The sequence below is a fragment of the Canis lupus genome, chromosome 15, assembly GCF_011100685.1.
Source record: "Canis lupus familiaris isolate Mischka breed German Shepherd chromosome 15, alternate assembly UU_Cfam_GSD_1.0, whole genome shotgun sequence".
NCBI lineage: Eukaryota > Metazoa > Chordata > Mammalia > Carnivora > Canidae > Canis > Canis lupus.
In genome coordinates, this window is record NC_049236.1 from 40,960,283 (window position 1) to 40,976,538 (window position 16,256).

The 16,256-nt window shown below is 42.2% G+C and overlaps 2 protein-coding genes across 25 annotated transcripts in view; one reads left to right on the forward strand and one right to left on the reverse strand.

Annotated features, from left to right (window-relative positions):
- LOC119868007 overlaps window positions 1–5,718 on the forward strand; it is a 32,787-nt gene extending 27,069 nt beyond the window's left edge. For 4 of the 22 annotated variants that reach the window (XR_005370693.1, XR_005370687.1, XR_005370689.1 and 1 more), the window contains 2 exons: window positions 4,653–4,798; window positions 4,877–5,404. Coding sequence is in view for 11 of the 22 variants with exons in the window: in XM_038558834.1 (XP_038414762.1) it covers window positions 4,653–4,798; window positions 4,877–5,007 (277 nt within the window). In the remaining 11 variants the exon portion in view is untranslated. Of the gene's footprint in view, window positions 1–4,652; window positions 4,799–4,876; window positions 5,415–5,435 lie in introns of those variants that run through there. The other 18 variants (XM_038558834.1, XM_038558833.1, XM_038558836.1 and 15 more) reach the window with 13 other exon arrangements.
- GNPTAB (N-acetylglucosamine-1-phosphate transferase subunits alpha and beta) overlaps window positions 1–16,256 on the reverse strand; it is a 65,733-nt gene that overhangs the window by 9,391 nt on the left and 40,086 nt on the right. For 2 of the 3 annotated variants that reach the window (XM_038558814.1, XM_038558815.1), the window contains 11 exons: window positions 11,885–12,046; window positions 11,049–11,228; window positions 10,670–10,840; window positions 8,472–8,595; window positions 7,193–7,396; window positions 5,475–6,580; window positions 3,107–3,306; window positions 2,641–2,860; window positions 1,878–1,991; window positions 571–656; window positions 220–318 (listed from right to left, as the gene is read on the reverse strand). In XM_038558814.1, the coding sequence (XP_038414742.1) occupies window positions 220–318; window positions 571–656; window positions 1,878–1,991; window positions 2,641–2,860; window positions 3,107–3,306; window positions 5,475–6,580; window positions 7,193–7,396; window positions 8,472–8,595; window positions 10,670–10,840; window positions 11,049–11,228; window positions 11,885–12,046 (2,666 nt within the window). The remainder of the gene's footprint in view (window positions 1–219; window positions 319–570; window positions 657–1,877; window positions 1,992–2,640; window positions 2,861–3,106; window positions 3,307–5,474; window positions 6,581–7,192; window positions 7,397–8,471; window positions 8,596–10,669; window positions 10,841–11,048; window positions 11,229–11,884; window positions 12,047–16,256) is intronic. The other variant, XM_038558816.1, reaches the window with a different exon arrangement.

Consider the following 16,256-nt stretch of genomic DNA (forward strand, 5'->3'; position numbering starts at 1 on the left):
GACACTGACACTACCTCACTATTAGGCATTTCCACCTGCTCCAAGCAACATAAACCACTTCCTTTCCTTGATTCGTGCTGCCTTTTTGCATGTTTATTTGCATGATTAAGGATCATTTCTTAAAGTTATGGGTTTTCTCTGTATTTTCTGTTCAATTTTGCTGTAACTTCTAAAAGTACTCAAAAAAGTAAAGTTTATTGGTTAAAAAAAAAAAAGTACCTGGGGTTTTTTCTTATATCATCCAACTGGCCAACCACATGAGAAACATTGGTACGAATCATTTTAAAAGCAATTTCTTCTTCTCCCATGATTTCAAACCTAATTATCAAAACATATTTAAGGAGTGTAAATATTTATGTGGAAATAAAAGCAGTTTCATTGAGATAAGTATTTTATAAAACTTCAACAGTCAACATCCTGAGAAGGACTTAATCTTTCGGTATTACTAAAGAAAACAATCTCACATAAATTTAAAAAGAAAGCTTAAGAGATAAACTATTGTAAAATTATGAAGATGCCAGATTCTTATAATTATTCTTAAACTAAACAGAGAAAGTTTGCACTACTTACCTATATTTGTTTTTGTCTTTATATGCTTTGTGGATTTTATCAGTTACTGGTTTACAGTTGGTCACTAGACTCTTAGTGACTGGTGGCTGTGAGAAAATAGAGACATTGCATCAGGCCAAGACTAGGGTAGGGCAGGTGAAGCACTGACCTCAGTGCAAAATTTAAGGGGGAGACCAAAGACTCTGTAATCAAGACAAATACTTTAATGCAGTATTTGAAAAAAATCAAATTGGCATGGGATAGCCTCCTGGCTAATTGCCTGTTTTTGTAAATAAATTTTTATTTTAATCACACAAACACTGCATGTTAAAAGTCTCCTAAGCTACTGGTAGCATTTTTTTTTAGAAAGAAATTTCTAACGAACTCTAACAATACGTGATGCTCATAAGCTCACTTGTCAGTCTTATTAGAAAATACTTTATCCTAGGTATAATCAGTTAATTACAGTAATGAAGCCAATACCTTGCTAGAGTTCACCTGAATAAGGTTAACTAGGCATTTCCACCTGCTCCAAACAACATAAGCCACTTCCTTTCCTAATGTTGCTAGTATAACTAGTATTCATGCTCCAAGCAGCTTATTCGCAGGAGCCTCAAGACTAACTTATTACCATTAGAAAGCAGCCTTTACTTTATCCTTCACACTCAAAGGATATTTGCTGATTCTAAATCTCATGCCAGAAAGCTGGCATATGTTAAATACTCTGCTAATGAAGAGAAATGTATGCATTTCAAAAGAAAACTAAAATCTCAATAACCCTTCACTGTGCCTGTAACAGGGCAAGAAAAACAAGTTTTCTCTGTGTATATCACATTCCTTAGAAAAGAACACACTTCTGCAAGTTCTGTATAAATGCAGGGGCTTGGTAACTCTAAAGTCTTACTAGGAACCCAGTTTAACCTAGTTTAAAAGAGAAACAATGAAAACTAGAGGAGGAAAGACAGATAGTGAGGGACAGATACAGAAGCACAGGTGGGGGAAAGAGAAGTCCTGAGCGAGAGGGGACACTGGCTGTGCCACCAGCAAAACTCTCTGAAGTACTCTCATGGCTACCTTCTGCTGTCCTTGGTGAGCAGATGTCTGGTTATAGAATATTAACAGTTAATCTCAGTATATCAGCTTAACATCCGCTAGGTTAGAGAAAAGAAAAGACAGAAATGACTCTGGATTATCAGGACTCCTGCTGTGTACCAAAGACATAAATATAGGGCCTGCTTCTGCTGTTTGAAGTGCTATACAGAAATGGTGTAAATAACACCTGATAAAGATATACCTCCTTTTTACACAGAGAAACTCATGCCACTTACCAGATTGGGATCATAGTATGCTTCCTGAGTTGGTGGAACACTGTTTAGCTGAGTGATATTAGCAGGAAGCATTTTTGAGCAATTTATTAGCATGTGTTCCAGACCTGTTAAGTCCTAACAAAACAAAATAAAAGGATAAACCTTCTACGTACAAGGAATAACTGTGGCTTTAAAAAATAAAAAGTAAGTAGAAGTCTCCAATATTTCTTTAAACACTATCTTCAAAGAGAGTTTGACTATGTGATTCTTAAAAACACTCCAAAAAAGAACAGAATGAGATAATACAAAAAATATTTCATCTTCATCTCAAAGTAGAACATATGGACTGGGAGGCACTGTTTTACACAAGGCAGTCAGGGGGATCCCCCAGCAGGAGTTCTTGCAGTTAGATACATCTCAGCACTCTCCATTAATAAGTCTCTCACTCCTGGGACTATAGGATCTGTGACCGAGGGGACCTTGCAACCACCCAGGCCTGGCTGAGACACAGCTCCATGGGGCATACCTAAAGCTCCTGAAAGAACTCATCACAAGAATCTTATATGCAGGATGGTCTGGCTCTTCTCCAGATAATACAAGAGCAACACCTACTTAAAGCCTAAAAATGTAATCTCATAAAATATGAACCTCAAATTTGGTTTTAATTCAGCACTAAAAGTGGACTAGTTGTGAACACCCCCATTAAATATTACGAATTACTTTTACTTGCATTATGCTGACATATGTGAAAGAAAAGAAAGTTTAGGAGAAAAAAATACAACACCTGCAAACTTAAAGGCAGATCGTGAATTCTGGTAGCCAGGGTTCGGATTTCTCTGTCAGATAAGACACCAGATTGGTCTGTGTCCACTTCATCAAAAACTTGAGATATATTCAGTGGCTGAATGGCACTCATGAGATAATAAAAATATGAAAAGGCAAACTGCATATCCTCAGAATGGCGCACTTTGTGAAATGATGTCTTGTCAAATTCTTCAGGGAACCTGAGAAAACATAACATAGAGTAAGCCCTGGATATTTATAATATATATAGACATTAATCTACGTTCAAATATATTCCAACATTTGTGGGGTCAGAATCCTTTTCTTTACCTCTTATTCAGCCAATACCTTCAGTTTTATCAGTTGTCAAGTGTTAGAGCCATACATCTGGCACAGTAAAGATGCCCATTTTAAGCAGACCTGGCTCTGAGCATGTGCAAGCAACTGAAACAACAAGCGGGACTTACATATCTTGAAGTTCTTGCATAACTATCCGGTCAATCATGTGAGGCATGTGTGCAGGGACTTTCCGAGATGTGAATCCAAACTTGCTGTTCAGAATTTTATTTACATATCGGAGGGAATCTGCAAATGTATCTTTCAGTTGCCTTCCAGTGTGTTTGCCATCGGTGTTGTATGCCAACTGCGTCTTCAGTGACTCTTCCTCCTAAAAAGAGAATTCCACGAACACAGCATTGCATTTAGTGCACAAGAGTATTTTGTTAATGAGAGATAAAGGTACTATTTTATGTAACGAGCCACTAACTGTGGCAAATGAAATAGCACTAACTGGTCACTTTAAGGATCCTAAGAGCAGGACTAAACTGTATTTCAGTCAAAGTATCACCAACATTGGCTTGTAAATGACTGCAGTGTGATGGAGGTCTATTTACAGGGTATTCTTCAAGGGCTAGTCACCGACCATGAGATTTCATAGCCAATTCAATGCAATATTTAGAACATTTATTTAAAAATACATTTGGTAGAGGGGTGCCTAGGTGGCTCAGTTGGTTGAGCATCTGACTCTTGATCTTGGCTCAGGTCTTGATCTCAGGGTTGTGAGATCAGGCCCCACATTGGGTGGAGCCTACTAACTAACTAGCTAACTAAGATAGCACTTTCAATATCCGTTATTTCTACTGGTGACATCAAATCAGTAAGCACTTGAGTTCTGAACAGAAGGACAAAAAAAGGATTATTTTACCATAATAGTGTTAATGTTATAAAATGTAAAGAACCCTGTCAAAACCAGTAAGAGCTAAAACTGAGTGAATGGGCAAAGAATAATAGCAAAATATATAAACACACTTTACAAAGATGAGATATTTTTGCTTCTCAATGTGGTAAAAAATATATATACAGATTGATACTCATTACTGTTGGTTAGCCTGTGGAGAAACAAGCACTCTTATACACTGTGGAGTATGAAGGGTACAACATTCTAGAAGGACACAGTTAAATTTAACTGTAATCTAGCAATTCTACCTACAGAAGTAAAAACTTCCTCAAGAGTAAGCTATACATAAAAGAATATTTATCACAACACTATTTGTAACCGCAAAACAAATACAGCTTAAAAAACAATGACACTAGCGTGGGCTTGCTCATGTTCTACTAGATCAAGAGGCAGAGCAATGAGTATAGTGTAATTTCACTGTTACAAAACAAATATTATATAGTTCATATGTTCACATATCTATATAAAAATACTGGAAAAATACCCACCAAACTATTCATAGTGATTATTTCAAGTAGGAAGATGAAGAAAGGATGAAGATCTTTCCCTTTTATATTGTTTATGTTTTGGGTTGCTTGCAATGGTTACTATTAACCTAAAACACTTTTGCAATTTAAAATAAGTAATGAAAGGGGGGGAAGTGAGGAAATCATCACAGGCAAGAACTCTATAGTCCGTCACTTAGCAATTAGTAAACAACTACTGTGTTGGTGATAAGATACTTTCAGAAGACAGTGAGATAAATACGTTCCCCTCTTTGGCCTCCTTTCTCTCAGCCTGACACCTCCTCATGGCTGTGCTCTATTCCTGATCCAGCCGAGACCACAGGTTTGTCCTGGTCTGTCAATTCCTACACACTCTGCACAGGTCAGCTCACAGGGCACTTCCTCGTGGATGCCTTCCCCAGTACCTCTAGGAAAAGGTAAGGAGCTGTCCCTTGGGACTCCTTGCCCATAGCTCAAGAGACACCTATCATGTTGCTACAATTATTCACCCACAGTCCTCCAGGCTTGCCCTTTGAGGCTCCATGAGCTGCCTTCCCCTGCAGCAAGCCCTGTGACAGCACTTGGCAGATGTACAGATGACACCGCAGCACCAAGGAGACCGTGGTACCAGAGGGTGAGCACTTAAACCTTGAGGCCTGGCTCCACTGGAAGCTAATGAATTTATTTTCACCTTGGGTTTTTTTTTCATCAGTAAAATTGGAAAAATCATCAGATCTGACTCACACAACAGACATAAAAGCTTTCTTTGAAGTCACAACATGCCAAGTGAAGACAAGATTCCACCCCTGTCCTACCACTTACTCGAGGCATGCTCCTAGTTAACACCCTTACTCATTCGTACTAAGGCTACTTCTTAACTGTGACATGGGATCATGATAGCAGGTAACCTCATACGATATTTTTTTTGTATAGTATTTTTATTGTTAGGGGTATTAGGACAATAAAACCATGGAAGAAAAAGCATTTAGTCTAATGGTTGGCACAGAAAGTCATGAATAAATTTTACCTATTACTACATAATTATCACTTACAAAATTATTTACTTTTCCTGAGCATGGAAAGGAAAAAAGCTGGATGTGACTTACAACTTACATCAAGAAGATCTTGGAAATACTTCTTTTTCTCCCACGGCAGAAAGCCCAGGTAACTGTCTGTGTAGTGCTGCAGCTTTCTTCCAGGTAGTACTTCATTAACATCTATGTAATTGTTTGCATTCTCCTCCATTTTGTTTTTCTCTTGTTCTTTCCCTGTGCTTTGCTTCTCCTTTGTCATCTGGCTTTCTGGTGGAACGATGTGAGACAACAGTTTTTCTTTTGAAACACTTCCAGCTCTTACATGTGGGGTCAGAATTTCAGATCTAGATTTTCCTTCGATTTCTAACTCTGGGGGTAGATTGCGACTCTGGTAGTGGCTGTTCACTTTCATGGGGACTGCTGGAAAAGTTGACCTCTGTAATCTTTCAGATGTTTCCAAGCTGTTCGGCAAGGTGTCTTTGTGAACCTGTTTTCCTAGTGGGGCCTCTACACTGTCATTCCTTTCATCCATTATTATAGGTTGATTTATTTTTATTTCAGCATCTGGTGAGGTCCTTAGAAATGATCTCAGCAAGGCTGACTTGGACAGGTTGTATCCTTTCACAGTGATGTCTCCATGTTCTAGTTGCAAATCCAAGTTACGAAGACTCAACTGGGCCTCTTTGGGAAGGAGTGAAATATTTACCAGGGGAATTTTCACCTCCACTTGGAATCTTCCTGTCGTGTTAACATCATGCCTCTTGAACTTTGGAAAGCGTTTTTCTTCAGGAACATCCTCAAATAGGATTTCCGCCTCTGGAAGAAGTGATGTAGGGCTAACCAAATTTTGGTAAGACTTTTGGGTTGTAGAATTCACTTTGGGTTCCTCTCTTGTGTCAACCTCTACTGTTATCTGGATTTTGAATTCTTCATCATTTGTATTTTGAAACGTGAGATTAAAATGTATTGTGGTTGCATTCATCCCACTGTGCATTATAAGGTGGATGGTCTTCCACTTATTGGCAATAGAAGCATGTCGAATTATTGGATTGTCACTGTAGGCACCTTCAATTCCTCGTTTGGCTATTTCTGCAAAGCTGAAATAAGGCAGGCATTCACCTTTTGGAATAACATAGTGAGTCTGGTTTGGGAGAAGAGTTACTTTATACAATTCATGAAAATGATCTAGAGGAAAAAAACACAAACATGACTTTAAAAACGAGGCTTTTTCTCATCCTTTTTCTTTAATTCTTAGGGTTTAAGTTTTCACTTTCTAAGAATGACTTTAGAATAATCAACCATTCTAACACAAGAGCGGCTGGTACGGGGTTCATTTTATTATCTGAAGCAATCACTATTAACAGGGAATGCTGAGTCTAACTCACTACAGAGATATGGCAGGTTCCACTGATCAACTTTCATCTTTGTGTCCATTTGAAAAACTACAACCTTCTGCCAAAATGACTCCCATCAACAAGATCCAGCATTCAAACTATTCCTTTATTAGTGGTCTCTTCTTATTGTTTCTGGCTTAAACCTTTACCATATATTTTCAACGAAGGTACATCTGCTTAGTACAAAGTAAGTCCGAGTGAAGCAGTAACAGGAAAAGATGCAGCTCTAGTGTCTACTGATCTTTGTGAACGGTCCGTATCCTCTCTTACTTTTCACTTACAACTTGTTTGGATGCAAGGTTGGGTGAGGGACTCAGAATAATTAAGCCACACCAACCTCCCTCTACTTGTCGAGGACTTTGATCCCCTTAGTCTAAGCATCTTTTCACAGTGATAAACATACCTTGTCCACAGTCGCCAGCATCAAATCCACAGGACAAGACATTGCAAGCCTGGTCACAGAATTTATCCGCAAGCCAGGAATTTGCGCATCCTTGATTACAGTAAGAGACACTATTTAGTCCTCCACCAAACTGCCAGGGCTGTCCAATTCCAATGCTGCCGGTCCCCCCACCTCCTGCGGCATAGCGATTACCACCACCGTTACCTGCAGAAGGAGGAGAAAACAGAATCTTGCTGTGCTTATCATCTTGAAAAAAGGATAGTCCTCTTTTCTCAATAATGCTATCAGGATTGAGTCCTGCATGTCAGTCAGAGAAGGTTCACCCCAGTCTTTAGCAGAAGACTACACGTACCTTAGGAAGAGAGCAAAGGGAACATCACTTGCCAGAGGCTGGGCACGGGCCGACCAGGCCTTGGCACTTATTAGCTGCACAACCCTAAATACAGACCTGCCCACAGGGGGTGCGTGGAAGGGTGCGTGTGGAGGGCAGGGAAGCAGGAGGAGATTATTCTGAAGGCTGTCAGCAGTGCCACACATCTTAACGTGGGCTGCCAACCTCATCACCAAGTGTTCACCTGAGGTCTCCAGACTGCATGGATCTTCTTAGCAGGTCTCTGTTTTCAACTGTGGCTGCTCACATTTTTCATGAGTGTATTAGACAGAACACAACCTAAAGTTTGGTTTCTTCTAATCCTCAGCACTGTTTCACATCTGTCTCTGTATATGGAATATGAGGACAACAGTGTCTGTGCACACCCTCTCTTCCCTGGGTAACTAAGAAACTCAGGTGGATAATGGATGCTGTATAAATGCAAATACTTTATAAGCTGAAAGGCAATCGGTAAATGTAAAAACATGCTATTATCAACAAATGCAGATATAACCGTGTAAGAGAGAGATAAGATCTCTATTTCTCCATAGTTGCTAGCTGACAGCAAGCTGCTGCTGAAAGTCACCAGCTGTGAGCTCCTTAAAGAACCAGTTAGAGTGAGTCTGGCTCTTCAGTTTCCATAATTAAAGATAATCTTGATTTTCATATTTTGAATAATAGAAGGCATTTTCAACTTCAGGTCCGGCCTGGGAATATGCCCTCAACAAGGGAGAATATGAAAAACCTGAGCTACACGGGGATACTAGTCATTACTCCACAATCTGCAGATTACTCTATATGTTGTTTGCATACATGAAGAATGCTTAAGTCACTATACATATTCGGTGATGATTAAGAATGAAAAACAGTCTGTAAACATGAACATATTACACACAAGCACAGCCTTACCAGAGCAGTCTCCGCCATCCCAATCACAGGCGGAATTATTACAAGCCTTGTCACAATAGCCGTCTTTGACCCAGGAACCCGGGCAGCCCTCAGCACAGTTTGGCACAGGCCATGTCAAATAAACCTAATGACAAAGCCACAGAGAAAATAAAATGGACACTTTTTAATGTCAAATTAGGATTCCTTTAAAAAAGAAGAAAAGAAAGAAAAGAAAAGAAAAGAAAAGAGAAAGAAAAGAAAGAAAAAAGAGAAAAAGAAAGGAAAGGAAAGGAAAGGAAAGGAAAGGAAAGGAAAGGAAAGGAAAGGAAAGGAAAGGAAAGGAAAGGCAATAAGGAAAGGACAGGAAAAGAAAGGGAAAAAAAGGAAGGAAGAAGGAAGAAAGGAAGAAGAAAGGAAGGAAAGGAAACGGAAAGGAAATTCCCTTCCGAACATTCCCCTTCCTCTTCCACTTACACTTAAGAAAGGAAAGGGAAAAGAAAGGAGCCATCCAGACAGAAGAAAGAAGCAATTGAGCCTCCAGAAAAGGTCACGATTCTCCCTGGGCTGACAGTCTGCATCCATGTGGCCTACTTCACACTGAGCATGTGGGCACCTGCAGTAGTTTACAAAGTCCTGCTCTGTTGATGATTTGTTACTGAGCACATTTACTCAGGACTCAACTCACACATTTGTTTTTTTTTTTTTTTTTTTTTTAATATTTATTTATTTATGATAGTCACAGAGAGAGAAAGAGAGAGAGGCAGAGACACAGACAGAGGGAGAAGCAGGCTCCATGCACCGGAAGCCCGATGTGGGATTCGATCCTGGGTCTCCAGGATCGCGCCCTGGGCCAAAGGCAGGCGCCAAACCGCTGCGCCACCCAGGGATCCCCACACATTTGTTTATTACAACCTGGTCTTATTATCTATCCTGAAATAAAACAGCAACACGTCAGACTTAAAGGTGAGGACAAAAGCATGACACAGCAGGTAGCAAGTATACTACACATGTCATCGCTTTTCTGTGATAACTGTCATGAATTCCTGAATGTATTTACCCGTGAACTTGCATCAAGGCTGAGAAGGCAGCAGATGAACTCTCAATATCCTTATCCCTGTGATAGATTACTAGCACAGTGTTCTGAGTCGTGAACCCGCCTGCTTTCAAAATGAGTGATGTGGTGTGTGGTTACTTTTTAATTAAATCCATTTTTTAAAAAATGCACTCCATGCCTCTGCATGCTCCCATCTCTTTGGAATGTCTGTCTTCATCTACTTAACTCTTACCTGTTCTTCAGAGTTCACTTCAGTTCATAGGGAAACCTCTCTAGCCCTGATTTCACCCTCCTAGGCCCCCAGGCCTTCCCTCCCAGGGCACATCTGCCAGCACAACGTCACCATCCCTGGTCACTGATTTTGTGCGTCTGCCCTGACAGGACACAGCTCCACGTGGTAGCACTTCAGACACAGAGGAGGCGAACAAACACAGAAAAGAGAGAGTGGGCACACTGGGGCGGCAGGAATGGCAACGGGAAAGCAGCTCTGTGCAATTAGCATTTCCAGGTGCACAGGTGTGTAACATAAAAGTTCCTGGTGTAAGTCTCCAGCCCTTCCCCGACTCCTCCCAACAGCCACAGGGATGTTCTAGTTTCCCCGCTAAGCAGACAGGAAACGCACATCAAGTCACTGCCCAGGATGATCCTCAACTGCTGGCTCCTCGTCTGTGCTCATAACCGCTCTCCGTCATGCCTCCCAAAGCCAGAGTGAGATCGCTGCCTGAGGCAAATTTCATCCATGTCTGTAAGCAGAAAATTGACCTAACTCTGTTTTTTTGTTTTTGTTTAAATTTTACTTAAATTCAGTTATTAACATAAAATGTATTATTGGTTTCAGAGCGAGAGGTCAGTTGAGCTAACTTTTTTTTTTCGGTCTATATTGGCAATTTTGCCAAATGTTCTAACCATGATTTTGTATTTCATGGTGAAGGAGAAAATTTAGAAGCTGGGTTCTGGGTGTCTGACACTATAGGGAAGCAAAGAACTATCAGGGAGTTTTTTTCTCCCACATTGTTAACACTCCTAAGCTTAGCGCTCAAAAATTATTATTTGACCAAATAACTTGACCAAAACTATGTATGTTAGTATGCATACTGATTTCCTGATCTGTTTATAATTTCTAAGTGACTTTGAAGCTAGGCATCCTTTCTTCTTAGGCACTCACCTTCTGACCTTTGGAGTGACTATAAAAATCATCTGGCCACACATCCTTCCCAAACATGACATCATCATTCAGATAAATAAACTTCTGGGACAGCCCTTCAATGCGATGAATATGACTTTCAATGGCAGGTGAACTAAAGGTAGGCAAGTGGCTCAAATTTCGAAAAACATCCTTTTAAACAACAACAAAGGCAAGAGAGAAACAAAGTGCAGGAGAATTATTTCATTTTGGTTTTGGTTTTTGGAAGGAAGGAATGGAGAAGGGTAGAAGAATTGAAGGGGATGGAGGTGGGGAGGGTGAGGAAGACGGGAATGAAGTGAGGGGTGGGTGAAGGACAGACAAGGAAACCAAGCCCTGTGATACATGGAAAGTCATGGACCTGGTGTGTGACTATCGTCACGCGGGGATTATCAAGGTTCAGCCAAGATGGAATCTGCCCGTTGGTGACAATGAAAATATTCCGAACCCAGGGAGCATGCCTCTCGATGGATCGCAGTGAATATCTCAGTTCTTCGTTATCTTCAAAGCGGCTGGCAGAAACATCTTCGTCCTGCTTAGACTGAGAGGAACATTACACACGTGAGGATGTAAAACACACACCAAGTAAATCATGCTCTTCCTTCCTCCTGGCTGTCCCCCACCCACACGATCTGCTCTCAGGGTGCTCTGGCCAACTTCCGAAGACCAAGTCCTACATCCAAACATTACAAAAAATTCAATACTCGGTATCTTTAAAATGACATAAATACCCAACATTTCTGTTGTGCCTTTTTAAAGAGAAGGTTCTTGGATCTGATTCTAGGTCATGTCAGTTAATCAATGGCAATGACTGGAAAATTAGAAAAGTTCCAGTCAACTCCACTCTCTGTAAGTTCTCTTCCTCCTCCTCATGTAATGACTTATAAATATTCAACAATGTAGACCCCCAATCCAGGCTTAGAAAGAATGAACACGGGGATCCCTGGGTGGCTCAGCGGTTTAGCGCCTGCCTTTGGCCCAGGGCGTGATCCTGGAGTCCCGGGATCGAGTCCCACATTGGGCTCCCTGCATGGAGCCTGCTTCTCCCTCCTCCTGTGTCTCTGCCTCTCTCTCTCTCTCTGTCTATGATAGATAAATAAATAAATAAATAAATAAATAAATAAATAAATAAATAAATAAATAAATAAATATTAAAAAAAAAAAAAAGAAAGAAAGAAAGAAAGAATGCACCCTTACCTGACTGATGGCACTCAGGTCCCATAATAAATATGCAGGACTTAGAGTCAGTTCTTTTCCATCGATGGTCATGTTCTTCTTAGTCTGCTTGTTCAGTTCTTGGAACTCTTTGGGGTTATTCAGTTTTAGAAGGGCTACACTGGCCTCTGAGTACAGCTGTAACTGTAAATAACACAAGGGTTATGTGTTGAAAGATGGAGCCTCAAAGAGGAGACACCTCTAAGTTCCCAGTGTGACCTTTCATCTCTGAATGTATATAGTGTATAGTCTATAGACTATGAACTAGCAAGCCTACAATCACCAAAAGAAGACGTGACAGGCCAGACATTTTCCCAGATGAATGTTAGAGACCAGGGGGTCGTGGAGTTGTGGCAGATAGGTCATCTCCAGCCCCATCCAAAAGCTGCAGCTGTTACTCACAAGTACCAACAGGTGCAGCCAGATCCCCAAATATTCTGTGAAGTCTCCCCATTTTCAGTGCTGGCTCAGGTGTTTTCATTTGTCCTGCTTTCAAACAAAACACAAGTGGTCACCAACTGTGACCTTTGTTCTAGAATATCACCAGTCTGCTCATGGGGAAACCCTGCAGTGTAACTTTGCTGGGATTGGTAGGCAACAAGCCTGCTCGCAGGGACTCCAAAGAACTTTTGTGCCCCCCCCACCACCACTCCTACCCCAACACCCCCCCTTCCCCCGCCTGACTAAGAGGAACATTTTTGGACAGGGCTGCCTCAAGGACTTCCACAGGAAAAGCACCTTTTGAGGCAAAGCCTTCAAAGAAATCATCAGTCTCAGATGAGCACAAACATCAACATGCTTCCACCATCAGCAGAGTCTACACTGCCCTTGATCTGGTTCGTGTTCTAACTCTGTATCATTCAATTTCCTATGAAAAGAGGATTTCAGTGCTTAAAAAGGTGGGAGAGATGATTGAAAACTATTCATCTAGGACAATGAAACCCTTCGGCTGAACTGACTCTCCTAACAAGGCCAGTTTCTTAATTTATAAGACAGAGCAAATGCAAATTATTATGGGCTCATTCTGAGCTCTCATATATGCTACAGGACTATATTTAGCTCATCTTTCGTAGTTTCCTGTGTTTATCTATGCCCAAGATGAGAGATTCAAGTCAGAATTGCATTTATATCTGTCCCCTTCTTACCACAAAGTGCATGTGGACGTGTGGGGTGCTCAGGTGTGGATTGTCTTCCTGCCTCATTACCCTCTCCCCCTGACTGTGCCTGGCATATACCAAGTACCCACTGAGGATCAGCTCTCACTGCTGTCGCCACCCTGCTTCGGAACTAGGGAGGCAGGTGGGGAGGCAGGGCAGACACGCTTTCCTCTGGCTAGTCTCGCTGCCTGCCCTGGCCTCCCCTGCTCCCTCCTTCCCTTAGTGGCCTCCACAGCACCCCCAAGAGCTCCCTGAAATCTAAAAATCACTAAATGTTTATGAATGTAGTATTTGGATACCCTAATTTAACTTAAATTTTATGGGGCAAATACCTTTATATCTTAATCTCTTCTATCCAAATTGCTTTTCATCTGCAAAACTTTTGAAATTTAATAGACATTTTCCTGACTCGAGAACTGAAAAGTCAAGAGCTTAAGGGAATATTTATATGTTGGAGAAGCTTTCCTGCCACCATCATCCACCAAGTTGAGCGTGGTGACAAAGGGGGGGGGGGGGGACACGACACATATGTCCTGCTAGCCACCAGGTGGCACCCTCACCCTGCACACCACAGTTTCTGGTGCCTAGAGACAGTGGGAAGGAGAAGGGGGGTACTAAGCGCCCAGGGCAAGAGCTCTTACTTGGGCAGCTGCCAGCAACTGCTTCCATATGTAGCTTCCCACATGGAATTATAAGCCTCCCTGGATTCTTTAAATTATAAGTTTCTCAAAGAGAGAGCAACTCATACACCCACCCACTGCAGGCCTACAGCAGACCTGCACCATGACTGAGAAATAAAGGTTTGCTCTTTTTCGGTCAGAGATTTCGGGTGTTTGTTACTAGAGCATCATCTAGGGTGACGGACTGGGACAGCCATACGCGGTAGCACAGGGTGAGGGAAAACACATGCCAATGAACACAACTGAAGACCGACTCATTCCAGTAATTTAGTAACTCAAGAGTTTTCTAAAACTTACATCAGTTTAATCTACTGAAGTGTCTATTGTAGGAATAAAACCAACACAAAGGGTACCATACTTTAAAAGAGCAGGTGCTTGAGATGGTTTCAGGGGAATCGCGAAAGGGCACACGAAAACAGTTATTATGATAATTTACTGTTACCGCGAACGTGCCCTCAACAGAGGTCTCAGGCCACCACGTTCAGGCAGGACAGGAAGGTGCTCCCATCCCCCAGTGCTGTCCTTCCTGCCAGAACAGACGACCTGATCAGCCTCTTTCTCTCTCTGAAGATGTCCCCATGTCTTGGATCCACAGACCTTCCTGCCTCAGGATCCCCACCTGGAAGGCTGTATGACTCCCCCTGATAGCTCACCTTATATAAGCTTATGCCGTGACCTGAATGCTTCACATGTGCACAATACTGCCTCCAAATGTGATTCTGTGTAGCTGGAGGACAAGCTACTGCTCTGCTCTTGCGCACACACAGCAACCAGTAGTATTCAATTAAACCAAATGTGAGAATGGGCTTGAGAGCTTTGGGGAGATTTTTCCATGTGCTCTAACATATAGTTAAAGAAGAAGTGAGCAAAAACAAAAATCAAAAAACAAATGAAAATGTCTGAAAATACAGAATGATTTCGAGTGAGCTGTAAATAAAGACCAATAAATACATCATATGATTTCCCAAAAGGTGAATTCTGTGTCCATCACAAACAAAAATTCTACAGATAAATGAAATGGTTATTAAGCAGCTCAAACCAGAAAGCTTTCAATAGAAGACTTTGATTTGTAAGACTATAGTCCACAGAAACGTTTTGATGAATTCAAATCTATTATTTTGCAAATGAAACTATTTTCAACCCCTACTTCCCCTCCTGGGCACTGAGGGGATTCTGGTTTTGCCCTAAACAGAATGATAAATGCAAAGTTTAGTATATATATGATCTTAGTACTAAAACCCAAAATGACTTCCTAAAATAATCACAGTGCGCAGACATCCACCTTCATGTTCCAGGACACAAGACATGGTGGCTGTTGAGTTACAGTGCCAGGCCCCAGGGTAATCACCAGAGGTACACGGCAGCGTCTGTGCTGGGCTGCCTGCGCTGGGCAGGGCATCCAGGACAGAACTGAGCACCGAGTGCCTTGGAGCCACAGGCCAAGGACAAGGCCTCTTGGAGGACCCTGTGGCAGGGTGGGGTGGGGAGGGTGGGGGGAGAGGGCAAAACAGTCCTGCCCGTTCAGGTCCTGAAGTCCAGCGTCCAACGGACCTTCCCTTCCATGTACACCAAAGCACCTCTAACATAATACCCGAACTGATCTCTGGGCTTCCTTCCCCAAAACCCTGCTTCTCCCACTGAGGCTCTGAATGTGGTGAAGGCCATCACTTCCACCTTCACTAGTAACACCCACTTCCCCTTGCATTCCTCCTTCCATCCCACCAACAGCCAGTAAGTCACAGGTCATGCTGAGGACTTCTCACAGATATTCCTGGAACCTATTCTCATTGCTGGCACCACTGCCAAGGTACCTGCCGAACCTGTACACCTTGCTGGGCTATGGCCGCAGTGGCTGAACTGGCTTTCTGCCCAGCCTCATCCTGCTTACTCTCTACCCACTATGTTCCCTAGATATGGGTTAAGTGCTCCCACCCAGGATGCCCCCTGCCTCCAGGCTCCCCCACAGAAGGTCTTTTCTCAATCTGGCCTCAATCTCTTTTCCCGACCTCAGCATCAGCAAAATCTCTGCCTCGCTGCTGTCCTCCAGGAACAGCTGCCTGGGTTTCTGGAAGCCCTTTGCTCAGGCTGCTCCCTCTTGTTGGAATGGTCTCTCCCACCCTCTTCTGTGCTGGGAGAACAGCTGCCATGTTTGGGGCCCTGCGAAAACGCCTTCTGTTCTGCAAAGCCTTTCTTGCGCCAGGACACCAAGGCCCCGGTGTTCTTACAACACTTATGTGAAAGTGATCATGCCCCCTAATGATCTCAATGCTTTATTCACTCAGTGATCCTTCACACAGTCGCTGGTATAGAGCAGCAGACATCTAGGAGCTCACACTCTGAACAGGCTGGGAATCCAGTGGCGGGAACTTCATTCTCAGGGTAGTCATAATAAAACCAGAAGAGGAACCCACAGACAGATGATCACTTGAATTAGCCTCATGTGCTGACACACTCCTTCTGTCCTTCCACTTCTCATTTTCTCTCTAGCCTCTAAAAACCACCAGTTCTAATCCCTGA